At 42.4% G+C, this 17331-nt stretch overlaps 3 protein-coding genes across 8 annotated transcripts in view; 1 reads left to right on the forward strand and 2 right to left on the reverse strand.

The window, feature by feature from the left end:
• The window catches only part of cadm2a (cell adhesion molecule 2a), a 572131-nt gene that overhangs the window by 364683 nt on the left and 190117 nt on the right, over positions 1-17331 (forward strand). The gene's annotated exons all lie outside the window — the stretch shown is intronic.
• On the reverse strand, positions 310-5780 carry LOC127172349 (CD209 antigen-like protein A). Its single transcript, XM_051121619.1, has 5 exons — positions 5306-5780; positions 2984-3163; positions 2136-2281; positions 1957-2063; positions 310-706 (listed from the first exon to the last, which is right to left on the reverse strand). Exons 1-5 carry the CDS (start codon positions 5460-5462, stop codon positions 568-570), a joined length of 729 nt encoding a protein of 242 aa, XP_050977576.1. The 5' UTR covers positions 5463-5780; the 3' UTR covers positions 310-567.
• LOC127172352 (C-type lectin domain family 17, member A-like) lies at positions 8959-10646 on the reverse strand. The gene is made up of 4 exons (XM_051121622.1): positions 9903-10646; positions 9695-9822; positions 9503-9600; positions 8959-9388 (listed from the first exon to the last, which is right to left on the reverse strand). Exons 1-4 carry the CDS (start codon positions 10186-10188, stop codon positions 9241-9243), a joined length of 660 nt encoding a protein of 219 aa, XP_050977579.1. The 5' UTR covers positions 10189-10646; the 3' UTR covers positions 8959-9240.

The following is a 17331-nucleotide window of genomic DNA, read 5'->3' on the forward strand; positions in this document are numbered from 1 at the left end:
GGATGTTTAACAGGTTTATCATGTGTGTTCATGCAAGTATTTATTGAAATACATTTACATTTCATCAGTTTTCGTACGTTTTGTAATGTTACATTTGGGTAATGTTAAAAGTGTATGTTGCTACTTAGACAGTACAGTGTGGAAAATCCATTCAAATCCCACATATCCAATTAAGAACAGCGTTCCAGATGCCCAGAATGATCAATTAAGGCAGTGCTGAAGGCAGAACCTGGTACTTAAAAGGTACCGAATATAGTACCCCAGTGAGTGTAGATGTATAGAATGATTCAATGAATGAGTTGTTATGATAAACCACATGTTCCCTGTTTATTTAATAAGGACAATTTGAGAAATATTACACACAAGAGGTTGCATTGACAAATGAGTACTTTTTTTTTTTTTTTTTTATTAATGAATGAATTTTGAATTTTATAAAAAAATGAATTTTATTAAATTGACCATCAAATATCCATTACAATAATAATAAAAAAGATTTTTGCATATTACAGCAAATCTGTTTGGTTACTGCTTTGCTCTGGATGCACAGATTTGATGTAACAGCTTTCTTTAAACCTCTAAATCCTTCTCACAAATCCATGCAAAGGTGTGAAGACATGGATAGTCAGCCCACTCAAAGTTAGTAACAGCACAATCCTCATCTCCAATTGCTTTGTTGGGCTCACCGGGGCGCCAGAATCTCCAGATCCTACAACAACAGATCATCATTAAAACAGCTCATGTTTATGTGTCGTATAATATAAGTGACTAAATAGGACTAAACTTTGGAATGCTTAAAATGCTTTTTTATTGCTTGTGGTTATGGTTTAAATCAGGGGTCTCCAAACTCAGTCCTGGAGGGCCAGTGTTCTGCAAATTTTAGCTCCAACCCCAAATAAAAACACCTGAACCAACTAATTAAGGTCTAACTAGGCATACTAGAAACTTCTAGGCAGGTGTGTTGAGGCAAGTTGAAACTAAACTCTGCAAGACACTGACCCTCCAGGACTGAGTTTGGAAACCCCTGGTTTAAATTATCTATATCTTCTTGTACCCAACAGTAAGGCTGGGCAATATATAATAAAAAAATGATATCCCGATATTGTCAAAAATGTACGATATTCAATATATATCTCGATATGCAGTTGCTTTTAAATAATAATAATAATAATAAAAAAACATGATTTTCTTTTTTCCCCTATTAAAAAAAAACAAAAACAATTTAGATGGAACAGCTATTGTTACAAAGTAAATTCAAAATGTTTAGTGCAAATTTAAGCAGTTAAAAAAATCTAGTGATCCCTTACTGTTTTTTATTAAATGAACACATGTATATGTAACTAAAGTGTGAATGAAAAATATTATAACAGTGTAATTTCTATTAGTAATTCCAAATTGCAATAGCCTATGTTTCTCTTTTCAAACAACAACGGTTGAGTAAGTGCTTTTATTCAGGGATCACAGACGCAAACAATACAGTTGAGATCTCGTGACAGAACACAGACTGGTTAAGTGACATTTTCATTTTAATCGCTAAACTCCAGCTTGTTTGTCGGTGTTTTCAGATCATTGTCGACGCTTCCGCAATGAAAAGTGAGCTTGTGCGCATGGTTGCCAGATTGCTTAAAATAAGCAAAACACCAGGCAGAAAATCCTTGTAACAGCGAAGCTCTAATTTGGGGATTTGAACTCTTGATATCTGACAACCACACTCATGAAAGCTCGCGTAGTAGAGGCGTGTAGAGTACCCCACCTCACGTCTCTTACGTAAGGGGATGTCATATTGAATGTTCGGCGCGTTCTTTTGGGAAAGTATGCTTGAATTTGAAATATTCGATGTTCACGATATTTTCAAATTTTACATTGTTGGTCAAATTATTGTGATATTATCGCTAATATTCGATATATTGCCCAGTCCTACCCAACAGTATGACTAAGAATTGAGACCAGGCTGCTCACCCAGAGGTCAGTGTGCTGCCATCAACCCACTTCCAGACCCCCTCTTCATCACTGTCAGTCAGACCAATCCACACAATGTTTGCACTAGTAACCTTTGTAACAAATCTCTAGAAGGAAATATTATACATTTAGACCATAAGCAGTTTTCACAACTGATTCAAACACAGTCTTTCACTCACTTGTTCCTCTTTGTCGTTTATGATGATCAGATCTGCTCCTCTCTGCAAACAGTCTTGTCTGCTTTCAAACCAGTTCTTCCACTCAGAGGAAATGTAGTAGGAACTACGCTTGTATGTTATCCATTTGGGGTCATCAGAGCATTGATCTGTTAAAAAAAAAAAAATGAATTTGCTGAAAAATTACAGGACATCCAAGATGTAGATGCATTTTTTTTTTCATCTGCACAAATTTACAGAGATTTACCATTCCTTAAGCATTTTAGACTTATTCTGACTGCACCCATTCACTGCAGAGGATCCACTGCTGAGCAAGTGATGTAATGCTAAGATTTATGAAGATACATACTCGTCTACATCTTGGATGGTGTGACAGTGAGTACATTTTAATTTGCAAATTTATTGGTGTATTACTCCTTTAATGTTTTAAATCAGTTGTTAAACTAATTCAACTAATTCATTTTACTTTAATATCATGCTATTTCTTTTTACTTGAAGGAGCACACTATACAGTACACACTATATTTCTGTTACACTGGCTGAAAGACCAAAATTAGAAACAACAAATAAGAAACACCATGACAGGTGTAGATTTATCTTTCTACTTAATTTGTAGATAAAATCATTCTCAGATCTTTCTTTGTATCTTGCATGTTAGCTATTTTTAATAGGAATGCACCGCATTTTCAGGTGCCGAAAATTATCGGCGAGGAAAAACAGCTGAAAAAAATATAAATATATACAACCCAACTACATAAAGTGAAGAGACTTACCCTTTTTACCAAGAATTGAAAGTTGATTTTTTAGCTGGTTTCTCTTATTCAGCAGATTTTCATTCTCTATTAGCTCACCTTTTTCTTCTGTGAGGTTGGTATTCCCGGTTAGTAGCTGGTCTTTCTCTTTCGTGTAGTTTGTGTTGTTTGTATGGATGTGGACACATAACACTATGACTGCAGTCAGCAGAAGAACACACAGCAGCACCAAACACACTACAGCTGCTCTGGAGCTTCTGACCTTCACAGAGGCACCTCCTGAAGATGACAGAAATGAAAATAAATGTTTCTTAATTTTTATAGAAAATACTAAATGTGTGTTTGTGTTGCTCAGTCATGTACAGTAAATGGCAGAAGCTGTCTTCGTGTGTTTCTATTGTGTAGTCATCTAATTTTGACTAATTGAGTGTAGGGCAAAATCTGTCAGATTAGAAGAGCATGTGATATCCTGTCATGTCATACAGTTTAATTGCATAATCTCATGAAGAAAATGTACCTATGGGTACAAAATACATATCAGTACGTACATATCACTGCAGTTTCTAACAAAAATGAACACTAGAGGCAGTAAAACAGCGAACACTTGTAATCGTTTTCGTACACAGTTATGATTACAGCTTCATATGTTTTGCTTTTCGGACATAACAAGCTTGCTCTGTAGCTCAGCCGGCATGGAATTGGCTTTAGGATGTGGAATCTTTGGGTACAAATCCTGTGAAAAACATTACTTACGATGAAAGAGCTGAAAGATGAGAAATCGAAAAACAAGCAAAAACGGCATGCTTGCTATTGTGTCTTTACGTCACATTCACTTTTGTTCATATTGTCAGGTAGGTTTAGCTGTAATGCAGAAGGTATGTTATTTTAAAATGTCATGGAGCATTAGAGTTATAGCTCCACTCAAAGGACATTTCAAGTCCAAACTGCGGAAACACAAACAAAACCAACGTCACATTAAACGTGTATGTTCATCTCTTCATGGGAAAAAAACTGAACACTCTTTTAGCTCCACTCAGTGTTCATTTCTGAAAACTGCAGTGATATGTACTTATTGGTATGTCTATAACTAACAGTGCTGAACATCTGTGTTTTTTAGTTGACCTCTATGCTTCTTTTAGATGCCATTTAACATTTATATGTTCATCGTGCAGGTTTCACTCTCTTCTAGCCACCATCACTGCGCGGTGTTCCGCTCATGTACTGCTCGCTCATTCTCACCAGAAAATACCCCGCATGCCAGCAAACCAATGAGAATGTGTAACAAACTTGAGTCTTAACAATAGAGTGGAGGCACCAAAGCTTCCGCTTCCCCCGAAAGCTTCCGTAACTGATGTAGATTCAAAGAAAATTACTGCTGTTTGGCAAAAAAATAATTTTACATACTTATTCCCAGCTTTAAATTGCATCTCAAATGTCAAGGGATCAACTTATAATCATGTTTATATTGACTGTCCAGTGAACTCATTCTCTCAAAATGGCTAGGGTATGCAGAGCATACGCGGAGCTTATATGGACGGAACACCACTGGTATAATATATAGTGAAAAGTTACTGAGATCACAACCCAACTACATAGAATGAAGAAACTTACCCTTTTTACCAAGAATTGGAGAAAAAAAAAAAAAACCTTAATGAACTCTGATCAGAAATTGATCAAAAATTCTTGCTTATAGTTACTTATAAATTATTTTACTAACAGTGCTGAACATCTGTGTTCTTTAGTTTGCCTCTATGCTTCTTTTAGATGCTATTTTAGGAGTTGGTGAGAACAGTGGAACAGAACTGATCTGAGTTTACTGTGTGAGTTACAGTGATCACAGAGGCTACAATAAAGATTTTGAACTTTATTAACATGAGGTTGACACAGAATAAGTCTTTCTTTCAATGAATATGTACATTCAGGCCTTTCAATCAAAAGTTTGGAAGAAAATAGTATATTAAGATGAAATGAAAATGAAAATTAAACGTAAAAGTAGTCCTAAGTCATACGATAGTTTTGTGCGTTTCTGTGAATAAGTTGATTCAGTTCATGATCTGAATTGTTTGATCATAAACTGGACTGATCTGGTTATTTAGTTCAACTCAGCGACTCAGTAATTCAGTTGCAGCGTTTAGCAGCTCACTGAAGAAGGTTATCAGTGAATAACAAATTTATTATTATTTTATTTTATTTTTAAAATAAAATGTATTTTATAACGGTGTTTTGTGTCATTTCTCTAACTTAAAATCTCAATTTCCCATGTTCTGAAATCTTCCACAGATGCTGCTAATTGTAACTAACAACACTTGTTGTGTTTAAGGTTCTAACTTCTAACTTAAGATTCCATAATAGCATCTGAAGAACACACAGCAGCAACAAACAAACTATAGTTGCTCTGGAGCAAGAAACAAATGTGATTACCTGTATGCTGAAGTGGTCGGGGTGTGCTTGTCTCTCTCTTAAAATCATGATCTCTCACATAGTCTGGATTCTCATAGATGGCCACCGCCATCTCCTCTCTGCTTGTTTCAATTCTCTCAGGCTCAGTAATGATCACATCATCATAAATATCAGACATTTCTGCTATTTAATCGTTAAACAACATTAACATTAAACAATTCAGTACCTTGTTCCTGTGAAGATGGGATATCATGTGATATCAGTTTCTTAATGTTGAAAGATTTTCTCAAAGAAAAAAAAGTTTGACGGGACCTGAATTTGTTAATCAGAAATTGATTGGATGGCTGGATGTGACTGACAGGTTGTCCCACCCTTACTCCATTAAATGTCATTAGAGAAGAGAATAGATGAAAGAGCAAGAGGGAGAGAAAGTTGTTTTAAATTATGTGCAATTTAAAAGATAAATCATTTATAATAAATAATAAAAAATACAGCAATATTCCATAAAAAATACATATTGTCATCATTGTGACTTTAACTTTAGAGCGATCTGAAGTAAATCTGTTAACTTGTATAAAAATGACTAGAAATTATTATTATTATATTAGGACTAAAAAAACAATACAGATATTTTAACTTTAAAGTGTATAATTATAATGAAAACCTATATTGTGTTTGTGGGTGTGAATGTAATATGTTATTATATCAAAATATGTATATAGAATCAATAGGATGTTCGTAAACATTCCTCTTCAGATCATCACCATCTTGTTTAACCAATTTTTCTCATTTGCTAAATGTTTAAAAGAACACACAGCAGCTGCAAACGCATTGTAGCTGTTCTGCAGCTTCCTGAAGTCACTTCCTGAGCATATCAGATATGATGTTTAGTAAATCTCTCACCATTATTACCGGCCGCAAACCACTTGACAGATACAGAACTGCTAGACACATTCTCATGTAATTGCAGTTTAGGTGGTAAATTGCACTGTTATCAAAAGACCCTACTTATGCTATATTGCTATTGTTCATGGAAAACATCAGATGCAGACACAACAGTTCAGTCAGGGCTCAACACTAAGGATTTTTTTTCTGTTGGCCCGGTCAGGTCAGTGGTTCAAATTTTTACTTGCCCTGTTAAAATTTTCACTGGCCCTGTCACAAAATTATAAAATAGTTACTGTCATTATTTTTGATCCATGTTATCTTAGATGACACCAAAATTTTACATTCCAATTCAATTGTACAATTCAATTTTGATACCACAGCAAAAACGATTAGCCTGACACATATTAAAAAAAAATAAATATATTATTATTTTATTACGAATTAAATTATGCTTTAGGGCATGGGTGTTGCTAGGCCGTTAAAATTTCCACTCAAAAACTTTTGCAATTAGCTCCATAAACTGTACTCAAATTCGTGATTGCCTCAGTCACCTTTACATTTCACATGAAAACGTTGACAGACTTCGGCTCCTCCCTGTCTTTCAGCGCGTTCTTCAATCCACAGACCGCTGTGACGCAGAGCAGGAAACAGAGGGGACAAGGTGTGTGTTTATCAATAGATTTTTATAATATCTGCATCTGTGCAGTTCTTTGTCAAAAATGCAGTTTACAAAATGTCATGGGGAACAGTCGTTTCACATCTACTGTAATGTTTTCGCTGCGCTCACCCCTGCATCACACCACAGCTGTTTCCTTCAGTAAAAATGTAGCCCTTAACACATATGAACCCATGCTTGTTAAAATGATCATGTTGCTATTTTCATTTAAGAATTTAGCTTTCAATATAAAACATATTACAGTTTTATACTGTAATATAAAAGAGGTTTGTATACTTGAGTTAAAAAAGTTGGACTAGAAATGCAAACAGTAAAATTTTGTTTGTACAGTAAACAGGTGTGTGTCTGTGAACCCTCATTGGGGGCTAAGCCCCCCTAAAATGAAAATCCTAGAATCGCCCCTGTTTTAGGGAAAAATGGCAGACTGAAAGAATGCAAATTCAGTCTATGCCAGCAGGTGGCGCTTATGGAATAACAGTGATACATCGTGTCTTTGGTTACCACTGTAAACAAAGCAGTGCCCTGCTGAGATAGATTCCTATAAACCCCCATTTCAATATTTAGGATAACATTTCCAGTATTTTTTTCTCTTTGCATTCATCTTCAGCGTGTCTGGCCTTTGTTAACAGATATTTAAAGAGTTCGTAATATTTCCACACACATGACATTTTGAAAAATGATTGCGTGCAGTTCATGTGGAAGCTTGAAACAGAGATTGGTTAAAATATGTCCCGTCGATCGGCATCTGTACTCCACTGTATAAATTAAATATAGATTAAGCATTGTTAAAGCTGTGAAGTTGCTAGTCAAGACAGGTGTTTTGACATACTTTTGTACATATTTGTCCATCAGAGACGTGTCTCTCTGTGATTGTGCGTCCACCAAAGCATTTTTCCCCACGGCTGGCATATTTTTTTAGCACTCCTAAATAGGAGAGCAACGTTTTTTTAAAATGCCAGGAGCGTGCCGTGCACTGACCGTCTCGTTCGTGCTGAATGCTGAGCATTCAATCTTCGTGTTTTGAGTAAAACACTGCGCTAATCACTGTCACGTTCTAGTCAGCTAACCAATCAGAGTGGAGGAGGGGCGGGACTAACACTGACCACTCTGCTTGTACTATGATTGAACAACAATAGAGAAGTTAAAATTGCTTGTTTCCGAGTATTTATGTCTTTAACAGACTGAATTGCCAGTCTACCATATTATTGTTATGAAAATTTGCGATGGTTTTGCCATTACTTCAGCGGATATTCCGTATCATAGCAACTACAGTGTCAACTCATTGTCTCGTTTCACACTCTATGCAAAGGCTTTTTAGATAACAATTTTTTATATTTTTGGAGCCTTTACATTTGAATAAAAGGATTAAAACTAAAAGACGATTTTGTGCCGTTATTTTGGTTTCGACAAGGAATGTCGCACTACACAAGTGTGAGTAACTGTTTTTATTATGTGGTCACTATTGCTTTGTCTGTTATTACATATCATTTGATATTTACTGATAATATATGCATTTTTCCTAAAAACCTAAAATCACAGCAGTGTCCATCTATGAAGAATGTAGGCTGTCAAACATACACAATTATTAGCCAAACATAGCAGTGGGCGTTTACTTCAGAGTCTGCAATCCGCTATGCCACGTCAAACAGCACTCTCATGAGGGGGGTCAAAACAGGACAGAAAACAGCCTATTACTTCTAATTTTTTTTTTTTTTTTTTTTTAAATCACAAAAATCGCGATAACATTACACGTGAAATTTAAAGAACGGTATAAAAATAATCCACTTAACAGCACATATGAATAGAAAGCATGGAAACTGAGCTAATGCTTGTGTTTTAAGTCATTTTTGACAAATTGTTGCTATGTTGTGCTCTGGAGCTTCTGATCTTCACACAGTCTCTTCCTGAACGCCACAGATATGATGTTAAATGATTAAACGTAAAAACTGTGACATTTTATCAAAGTTAAATTCTCATTCACTTGCCTCTTTAAAAAATTCACTCTTCGCAAAAAGCATTACTGGTAAGTGTACTAGTATGGTAAGATGCACTACTAGGTTATAGGTTGTCACTGTGTTTCCTGTTATGACAGACTTCTGAGGTGATTGACCCCTTTTTCAATACATGTAAAGCAAAACCATAGGTGACTATATAGGTGTTGAACCATTTTTTATTTTATTTTTTTTTTTTTTTGCTGAAACAGCAGATGAGCACAAATCAGGAAAGGCAGAGTTAAAATGTAAAGTTTTAACAGGGTGGAATATAGTGATCTGTTCTCTGCCCTTTTTTTTCATCCAATCACATTATGATACAAAACATATATTATACATATATAGATATACACAAATATTTAATGAACTTGATCTATCTAAACAAAAGGTATATGATGTTACTAGGGCAGTATGGGGGTTAAAATGCTCTTCTCACAGATCCATCTAAAAGCATTATCACATGGATAATTAGACAATCCTGGTAAATCAGTTTGAGCACAGTCATCATCTATTCCAATGCAACTGTTAGGCTCTTGAGGATCCCACAACCTGCATCAACAGATCAGCATTAGATGTGATTCAGTCCTGCTTTCTGTGTGATATGATACTGACTGTGAGAATAATTTATTACATAATAATCAGTTCAGTTCAGTGATTTCTCACCTAGGAGTCCATGTGCTGCCATCAACCCATTTTCGTGTGCCCTCTTCATCACTGTCACCCAGACCAACCCAGACTACACCACCATTACAAAACAAATCCTGAAATGCAATGGTAACAGTTTTTTTTTTTAATCACTATAAATAAGATGTTTAATTTACTACCTATCAACCTGTACCAAACTTTTTCACTCACTTGTTCCTGTCTGTTGTTAATAATAATCAGATCTGCTCCTCTCTCTGTACAGTATCTTCTGCTCTCAGTCCAGTTCATCCTCTCAGAGGAATTGTAGTAAAGACTGAATTTAAAGTAAATCCATCCATCTGTCAAGACAAGTTTATCTATACATAATGTATTCTGTAAACCATATTTTTGTTCTTGCTTTAGGAAAGTTTATAATTACCGAATTCATGAAGACTTTTCAATATTTCATTTTTCTCTTGATTGCACTGGTCTCTTTGTTTAGTCGTGTTGTTATTCTTGGATATTAATTCATCCCTTTCATTTGCCAAGTCTGTGTTTTTGTTTAGCAGCCAGTCTCTTTCTTGTGAAAGATTTGTAATCTTAGTTAGTAGTTGGTCTCTTTCTTCCATGATGTTTTGGCACTTGGTTTGAAACAGGTCAATGTTTGTAAAGACTTGGACACACAGCACTATGACTGCAGTCAGCAGAAGAACACACAGCAGCATCAAAAACACTACAGCTGATCTGTAGTTTCTGATCTTCACTGAATCACTTCCTGAGCAACACAGACATGATGTTAGTTCCTACACTAGCATTTAATACAGCACAGGTACATAACTGCTCACTCTCTTTGATGGTTTGTTCCTGTGCTATTATTTTTCATAACTCTGTACCTGTGTGTTGAGATGGCTGGATTCTTGTTGTGTTCGAGTCTTCTATCTCCATTGTGATTTCACCTCTTATAGCATCAGCATTTTCATAGATATTATCAGTCTTTCTTTGTCCCACTCCTGTGTCCATTTTCTGAGTTGTTCTTTTATTCATTTTCAGAGAGGTCCAGTGAAGACAAGAGTGTCCTAAAATATTACCTAAATGTAGGCTTATATATTGTTTTAGATACCAACTAACAAATAAACATAACAAACAACTAATACAAGCAGATTTCCAGAGCCAGCCCTTACTCTTTTCCTGATGTGTGGAAATGATTTAAGTATTTGTATGTACAGGAAGTTCAGCTCACCTCAGTATGTTACAGAGGGATTTGTTCTGTCAGAAGTTTAATGATTGTACCAGGAACCTGCTACTATTTGATTAATCAAAATGCTATCAGAAGGTTAAAAGGTAAGTTGTCATGGAAGACAAAACTACATTGCATGGAAAAGTCTGACAAGGGAAAGGGTGAAAAAAAAAAAAAAACTAGAAACTACATGAAGTTCAAGTCAGTTTATTTAAAATAAATTAGTAAACACTGTAGCTTAAATTCATGAGTACACACTTTTATTGCTGATTCATTGCAGTTATGATGCAATTGTTTGGTATGTCATATTTGACTGGGGTCATAGGTCTGGTTAAGCAGACACAAAATAGGTCCCTGAAGGGAGGGATGCCCAAACTATAAAACCTGGTGAGGGGTAGACAGCAAGGACCAGCGGCTGTCGCAGAGATGTTGCCAATAGACATTCCACTGAATCATGCACAAGAGGCAGCCATACCCCTGGTAGAGTGGGCTCTTACTATAATGTACAGCTAATGTGAAATAATCAACAATTGTAGGATTTATTCATGCTTTTTTATGCCAGGTTGAAGTTATTTGAGCCTTGGCCACCCTGTATAAAAAACTTTAGTTCCGCCACTGTCCCTGGGGATCAAACCCATAATGTTGGCATTGCTAACACCATGCTTTAGTATTTGAGCTAAAGGCTTTTAGGGGTGAGGGACATTTCTGTAAACTTGACAAAAACGATTTTTCTATTCTTACAGTGAACAGCAGAATTTTTTTACTTATTCATTCATTCATTCATTTATTTCTTTGTTTAAAATGCCTTGGTCTATGTTAAAAAAAATAAGACAGTTCTACTTCTTTCATGGTTAAAAAAAACCCTTTGTATTCAAAACAAAGAATTTTGATATATTAGCAACTGTTGCAGAATAACAAGTGTTTCCCAAACAGTACTAAACGTACTCGGTTACTATCGTAACCTCGGTTCCCTGAGATACGGGAACGAGTACTGCGTCGTTAGACGCTATGGGAAAAAGTCCTTTTTTTCTCCTTGACCGAAGCCTTTTTCATAAATGCAGTGCAACTGCACGGCCATTGGATCGTGCAGAGAAACGAAACGAGCCAATGACTCGGCAGCGGTGCTGCACGAGCCTATGGCGAAGATGCCCGCCGAAGCCCGCCAGAAGGGGCGGGGTCAATGGCTATATAAGCGGCCGCTTCGCCATAGGGAATCAGGTTACTTCGACTGAAGCGACGATTATGTCGTGCAGCGACATGGTATGGCCCGTAACGCAGTACTCGTTCCCGTATCTCAGGGAACCGAGGTTACGATAGTAACCGAGTACGTTCCCTTTCGATACTACACTCGTACTGCGTCGTTAGACGCTATGGGAACCGGTCCATAAACGCCATGCCATGGAGAGAACGACCGAACCCGTACTTAGACCCAACGGCCCTAGTGACGAGTAGAACAAGGTCTGGTCGAGAATCGCTCTCCTGTGATTACTCATGCAGAAAGGATTCCCGCCTGTAGGGCGGGGATGTCTAGGCTGTAGAACCTAGTAAATGTGGACGGCGAGGCCCAGCCGGCCGCCGCACAGATTTCTGCCATGGATACACCACTAGACCACGCCCAGGAAGAGGCCACGCCTCTTGTTGAGTGGGCACGCACTCCGACGGGGCATTCTAGACCCAAGGAGGAATAGGCTAGGGAGATAGCATCAACTATCCATCTAGAAAGTCTCTGCTTTGTGACCGGTTGTCCCTTATTGCGGCCACCAAAGCATACAAAGAGCTGATCCGATTTCCTAAAGGGGGCGGATCGCTCGACATACATTCTCAATGCCCTAACAGGACAGAGCAGACTCAACTCTTGATCACCTTCCGAAGAGGGAAGAGCAGAGAGCGTTACCACTTGTGCCCTAAACGGGGTGGAGGGCACCTTAGGCACGTAACCATGCCTTGGTTTCAGGATGACCTTAGAGTCGCCTGGTCCAAACTCAAGGCAGGAGGGGCTTATAGAGAGCGCTTGCAGATCTCCTATACGTTTGACTGACACTAAGGCTAGCAGCAAGGCGGACTTAAGTGTCAGGGTCTTAAGGTCTGCATCCGACAACGGTTCGAAGGGGGAACTCTTTAGCGCCCTCAGAACCGTGGATAGGTCCCAAGTAGGGATAGTGTGGGGGCGGGAAGGATTCATCCTTCTAGACCCCTTCAGAAAACGAATAACCAGGTTGTTCCTGCCAATCGACTGGCCTGCTATTGGGGCATGAGAGGCCGCTATAGCAGCCACATAGACCTTGAGTGTGGAAGGGGAACGACCCTTATCCAACAGCTCTTGGAGAAAAGACAGTATCACAGATATGTCACAAGAAACCGGATTTTTCCACGGGTGGAACACCAGGTGGAAAAAACGGACCACTTAAAAGCGTAGAGGCGCCTAGTAGACGGAGCTCTAGCTTGAGAGATTGTGTTCAAAACTCCTTCCGAGAGGTTCTCAGGTTCCCGTTCAAACACCACAGGTGTAAGGCCCATAGATTGGGCTGGGGATGCCAAATGGCCCCGTTCGCCTGAGAGAGAAGGTCTCGTCTCAAGGGGATCGGCCAAGGGGCTGCGCAAAGCAGCTGACATAGCTCCGGGAACCATGGCTGAGTCCTCCAAAGCGGGGCCACCAGGAGGAGCTTGTGACGTTGTTCCCTGACTCGTTTGAGTATTTGAGGAATCAAAGACGTCGGGGAAAAGCATACAGGAGGAGGTTGGGCCAATCGTGGGCCAACGCATCTCTCTCTTTCGAAAAATATATTGGGCAATGAGAGTTGTCTTTTGAGGCGAAGAGGTCGACCTCTGCCTTGCCAAAGACCTCCCAAATTTTCTGAACCGTCTGCGGGTGAAGCATCCACTCTCCCGAGGGGACATTGCTTCGTGATAGCATATCCGCGCCCTGGTTCAGTTTGCCCGGCACGTGAACCGCTCTCAATGAAGCCAGGTTGCACTGAGCCCATTCCAGAAGATCCTTCACCAGAGTGAAGAGGAGTCTGGAGGAGAGACCCCCCTGGCGATTTATGTAAGACACCACAGTCATGCTGTCCGAGCGGACCAGTACGTGGTGTCCCTTCAGATCTGGCAGGAAGGCGCAGAGGGCGTGACATACTGCCAGCATTTCCAAGCAGTTGATGTGAAATCCCTCCTCTGCCTTTGACCATAGGCCGAAGGCTGGGCTGCCATCGCACAACGCCCCCCAACCCCTGTTGGAGGCATCCGTTGTGACTACCTTCCTTCTGCAGACCGAACCCAAGGGCACGCCCCTTTTGTACCATTGCAGGTCCTTCCAGGGGGCCAGGGCTTTCACACAAGCTCGGTCCACATTGACATGCAGACGGCCGTGACGCCATGCATGAGGCGGAACTCGTGGTTTCAACCAACGCTGAAGGGGTCGCATACGTAGTAAGCCCAATTCCAGCACTGGGGATGCCGAGGCCATAAGACCTAGCATTCTCTGAAACCGCTTGAGGGGGAAGCGGGCTCCGGCCCTGAACGAACCCGCTAATTGTTGTATTAACAGAGCTCGCTCTGGCACAACCATAGCCCTCAGCTGAGTTGAATCGAAAATTGCTCCCAGAAACGATATTTTCCGGCTGGGGTGCAACATACTCTTGGGCAAATTGACCTTGAGTCCTAGGCACTCTAAGTGGCTGAGGAGAAGGGTCCTGTGAGACAACAGTTCTTCCTCCGACTGGGCCAGAACGAGCCAGTCGTCGAGGTAGTTGAGGATGCGGATTCCCCTCTGTCTCAGGGGGGCGAGAGCCGCGTCCATGCACTTCGTAAACGTGCGGGGAGCCAGGGACAAGCCGAAGGGCAGGACCGTGTATTGATAAGCCACTCCCTCGAAGGCGAATCTCAAGAATCGCCTGTGATGGGGGCTATCTGGATGTGAAAGTATGCGTCTTTCAGATCCAGCGAGAGAAACCAGTCCCCTGAGCGAACGTGCGAGAGGATCTGCTTCAGAGTTAACATCTTGAACGGCCGTCTCATGAGGGCCTGATTCAAGCGTCTTAAATCGAGAATGGGTCGAAGAGTCCCATCCTTCTTGGGGACGAGGAAGTAGCGGCTGTAAAACCCCGAGTCGCTCTGGGCTGGATGGACCACTTCTATGGCGCCCTTTTCCAGCAATATCATCACCTCTGAGCGCAGGACGTGAGCGTCCCTGCTCATCACCACGGTGGGGACCACGCCGCTGAAACGCGGGGCCTTCGAGCGAACTGGAGTGAGTAGCCTCTTTTTACTATCCCCAATACCCAGTCTGACACTCCGGGGATGGCCTGCCAGGCCTCTGCCCGAGTGGCCAAGGGTATAATTGGTTCGGGCGGTTGGCCATCGCAATGGCACGAGACACCCTTTATGATTGGAAGAGGAAATTTGCTCTCTTTTTGAGGATGTTTGTGTTTTATTTTGTTCGCTGTCACAGCGACTGTTTGTATGGGCGCAAGACACATGGACCCAGTATTCACAACAGCTTTTACACAAAACACACCGCCCTCGGCACCCGGCATTGAGCGAGGTGCTTGGAGGTTCAGCAGAGGCCTCTTGGGGGGTGGTCCGGCCAGCGCGAGACTTTGCCCCCTCCTCTTCCTTTCGCCTGGATTAGGACGACGACGGAGGCGCCGGATCCAACGCCAGCTTAGGACGCGGTCCCTGACGCTTGGGGAAGGGGTAACGTCTAGCAGAGCGAGAGCGCAGTCTTGGCTCGGCCTTGGCTGGCTGGGCTGCGGCAGCAGCGGCAGAAGGGGTCGTAGACGCGGGTTTCACCGGCTGCTGGGGCGGTGCAGACTTGGGGCGCCCGGAAGCAGCTGTGGAACTCGAGCGTTTTGGCAGAAAGTGTCGCATAGCCTGGGACGACTTTTGTGCCGCAGAGAAACGCTCAGCGAATCCCTCCACGGACGGCCCAAACAGACCTGTGGGGGAGATCGGGGCATCCAGAAAGGGAACCTTATCCGCATCCTTGATCTCCGTTAACGTGAGCCAAAGGTGGCGCTCGAGCACGACCAAGCTGGCCATGGATCTGCCAATCGCCTGGGCTGTGGCTTTTGTAGCGCGCAGAGCCAGGTCCGTGGCGCTTCGCAACTCTGTCAAAGTGGCAGGGTCCAAGGCAGACTTGTCTGATTGGGCGAGAAGCTTGGCCTGGAACACCTGGAGAATTGCCATCGAGTGCAAAGCTGAAGCAGCTTGTCCGGCCGACGTGTAGGCGCGTCCGGCGAGAGCCGAAGTCGTCCTACACGGCTTAGACGGGTGGGAAGCCTTGGTTTTCCATCCGATGGCAGTGGGCGGGCAAAGGTGGGCGGCCACTGACTCATCCAGGGAGGCAGCTTCTCGTAACCCTTGTCTTCGGCGCCGTCGACAGACGTGAGGGCGGAGGAAGACGAGGCACGCAGGCGCGCTGAGTAGGGGGCGCGCCAGGATCTGGTGAGTTCCTCGTGGACCTCAGGGAGGAACGGAGAGGCCCGCTGGCGAGGGGCCTGACGGCGCCCCGGCAGGAACCACTCGTCGAGGAGGCTGCGTGGGGGCTCCTCCGGAGGAGACCACTCCAATCCCAGCTCGTCCACAGCTCTGGTCAGAACGCGGAAGAGCTCGGCATCCATGCCAGTCTTGGACCTGGGATCGCTGGTGTCGGCGGATGGCAGGGGGGCGGGGTCATTGATCGAGCCCGACAGCTCCTCAGCATCCGAAGCAGCCAGTGACATGCTGTCCAGCATGTCATCTTCACTCCCGCCGAAGGAGACCATGTCGCTCGCAGCCGCAGAGGGACACAGATCCGGGCGGGTGAAGAGCACAGGGGAACCCTCTCTTTGTGGAGAAGGCGAGGCACGCGGGGCTGAGCCGACGTGAGCTCACCTAACTCCGAGCGCTGAGATCCTCTACCCCGCTGTTTCTTCTTCACAGGCTCCTGTGAAGAAGGAAACGGGAGGGCGCGAGGGGCGGAGTCGCGTTCTGAAAAGAACGCTATCCGTGAGCGCAGAGAGGAGAGACTCATATCCCCGCAATGGGGACAATCCGTCTCTTTGAGTGCTGCCTCCGCATGGGGAAGCCCCAAGCAGGAGACGCACTCACCGTGATTGTCGGCAGCATGCAAGGGGGCCTTGCATGCACGACAAAAACGGCGCGGCATTTGAAACAACGCCTTATTTGCTCTTTTAGCGCGAGAAAATCGCCGGATGGCGGCAGGGGAGGATGCGTTGCAGCCGGCGTCAGCGGGCGGCGAGTCAGCTGCAGAATCACTCCGCTTGCAGGTGCTTGTCACGGCGAGTAGGCTTCGTTCTCGTAAGCGAAGAATCGTCGCTGAAGGAGAAGAAATCTGATTCCCTATGGCGAAGCGGCCGCTTATATAGCCATTGACCCCGCCCCTTCTGGCGGGCTTCGGCGGGCATCTTCGCCATAGGCTCGTGCAGCACCGCTGCCGAGTCATTGGCTCGTTTCGTTTCTCTGCACGATCCAATGGCCGTGCAGTTGCACTGCGTTTATGAAAAAGGCTTCGGTCAAGGAGAAAAAAGGACTTTTTCCCATAGCGTCTAACGACGCAGTACGAGTGTAGTATCGAAAGGAAACCTATTTTCTCAACAAAATACTTAATGTTCACCAGGTTAATCTTGTGTTT

The sequence above is a fragment of the Labeo rohita genome, chromosome 10 (genome assembly GCF_022985175.1).
Source record: "Labeo rohita strain BAU-BD-2019 chromosome 10, IGBB_LRoh.1.0, whole genome shotgun sequence".
Taxonomy (NCBI): Eukaryota; Metazoa; Chordata; class Actinopteri; order Cypriniformes; family Cyprinidae; genus Labeo; species Labeo rohita.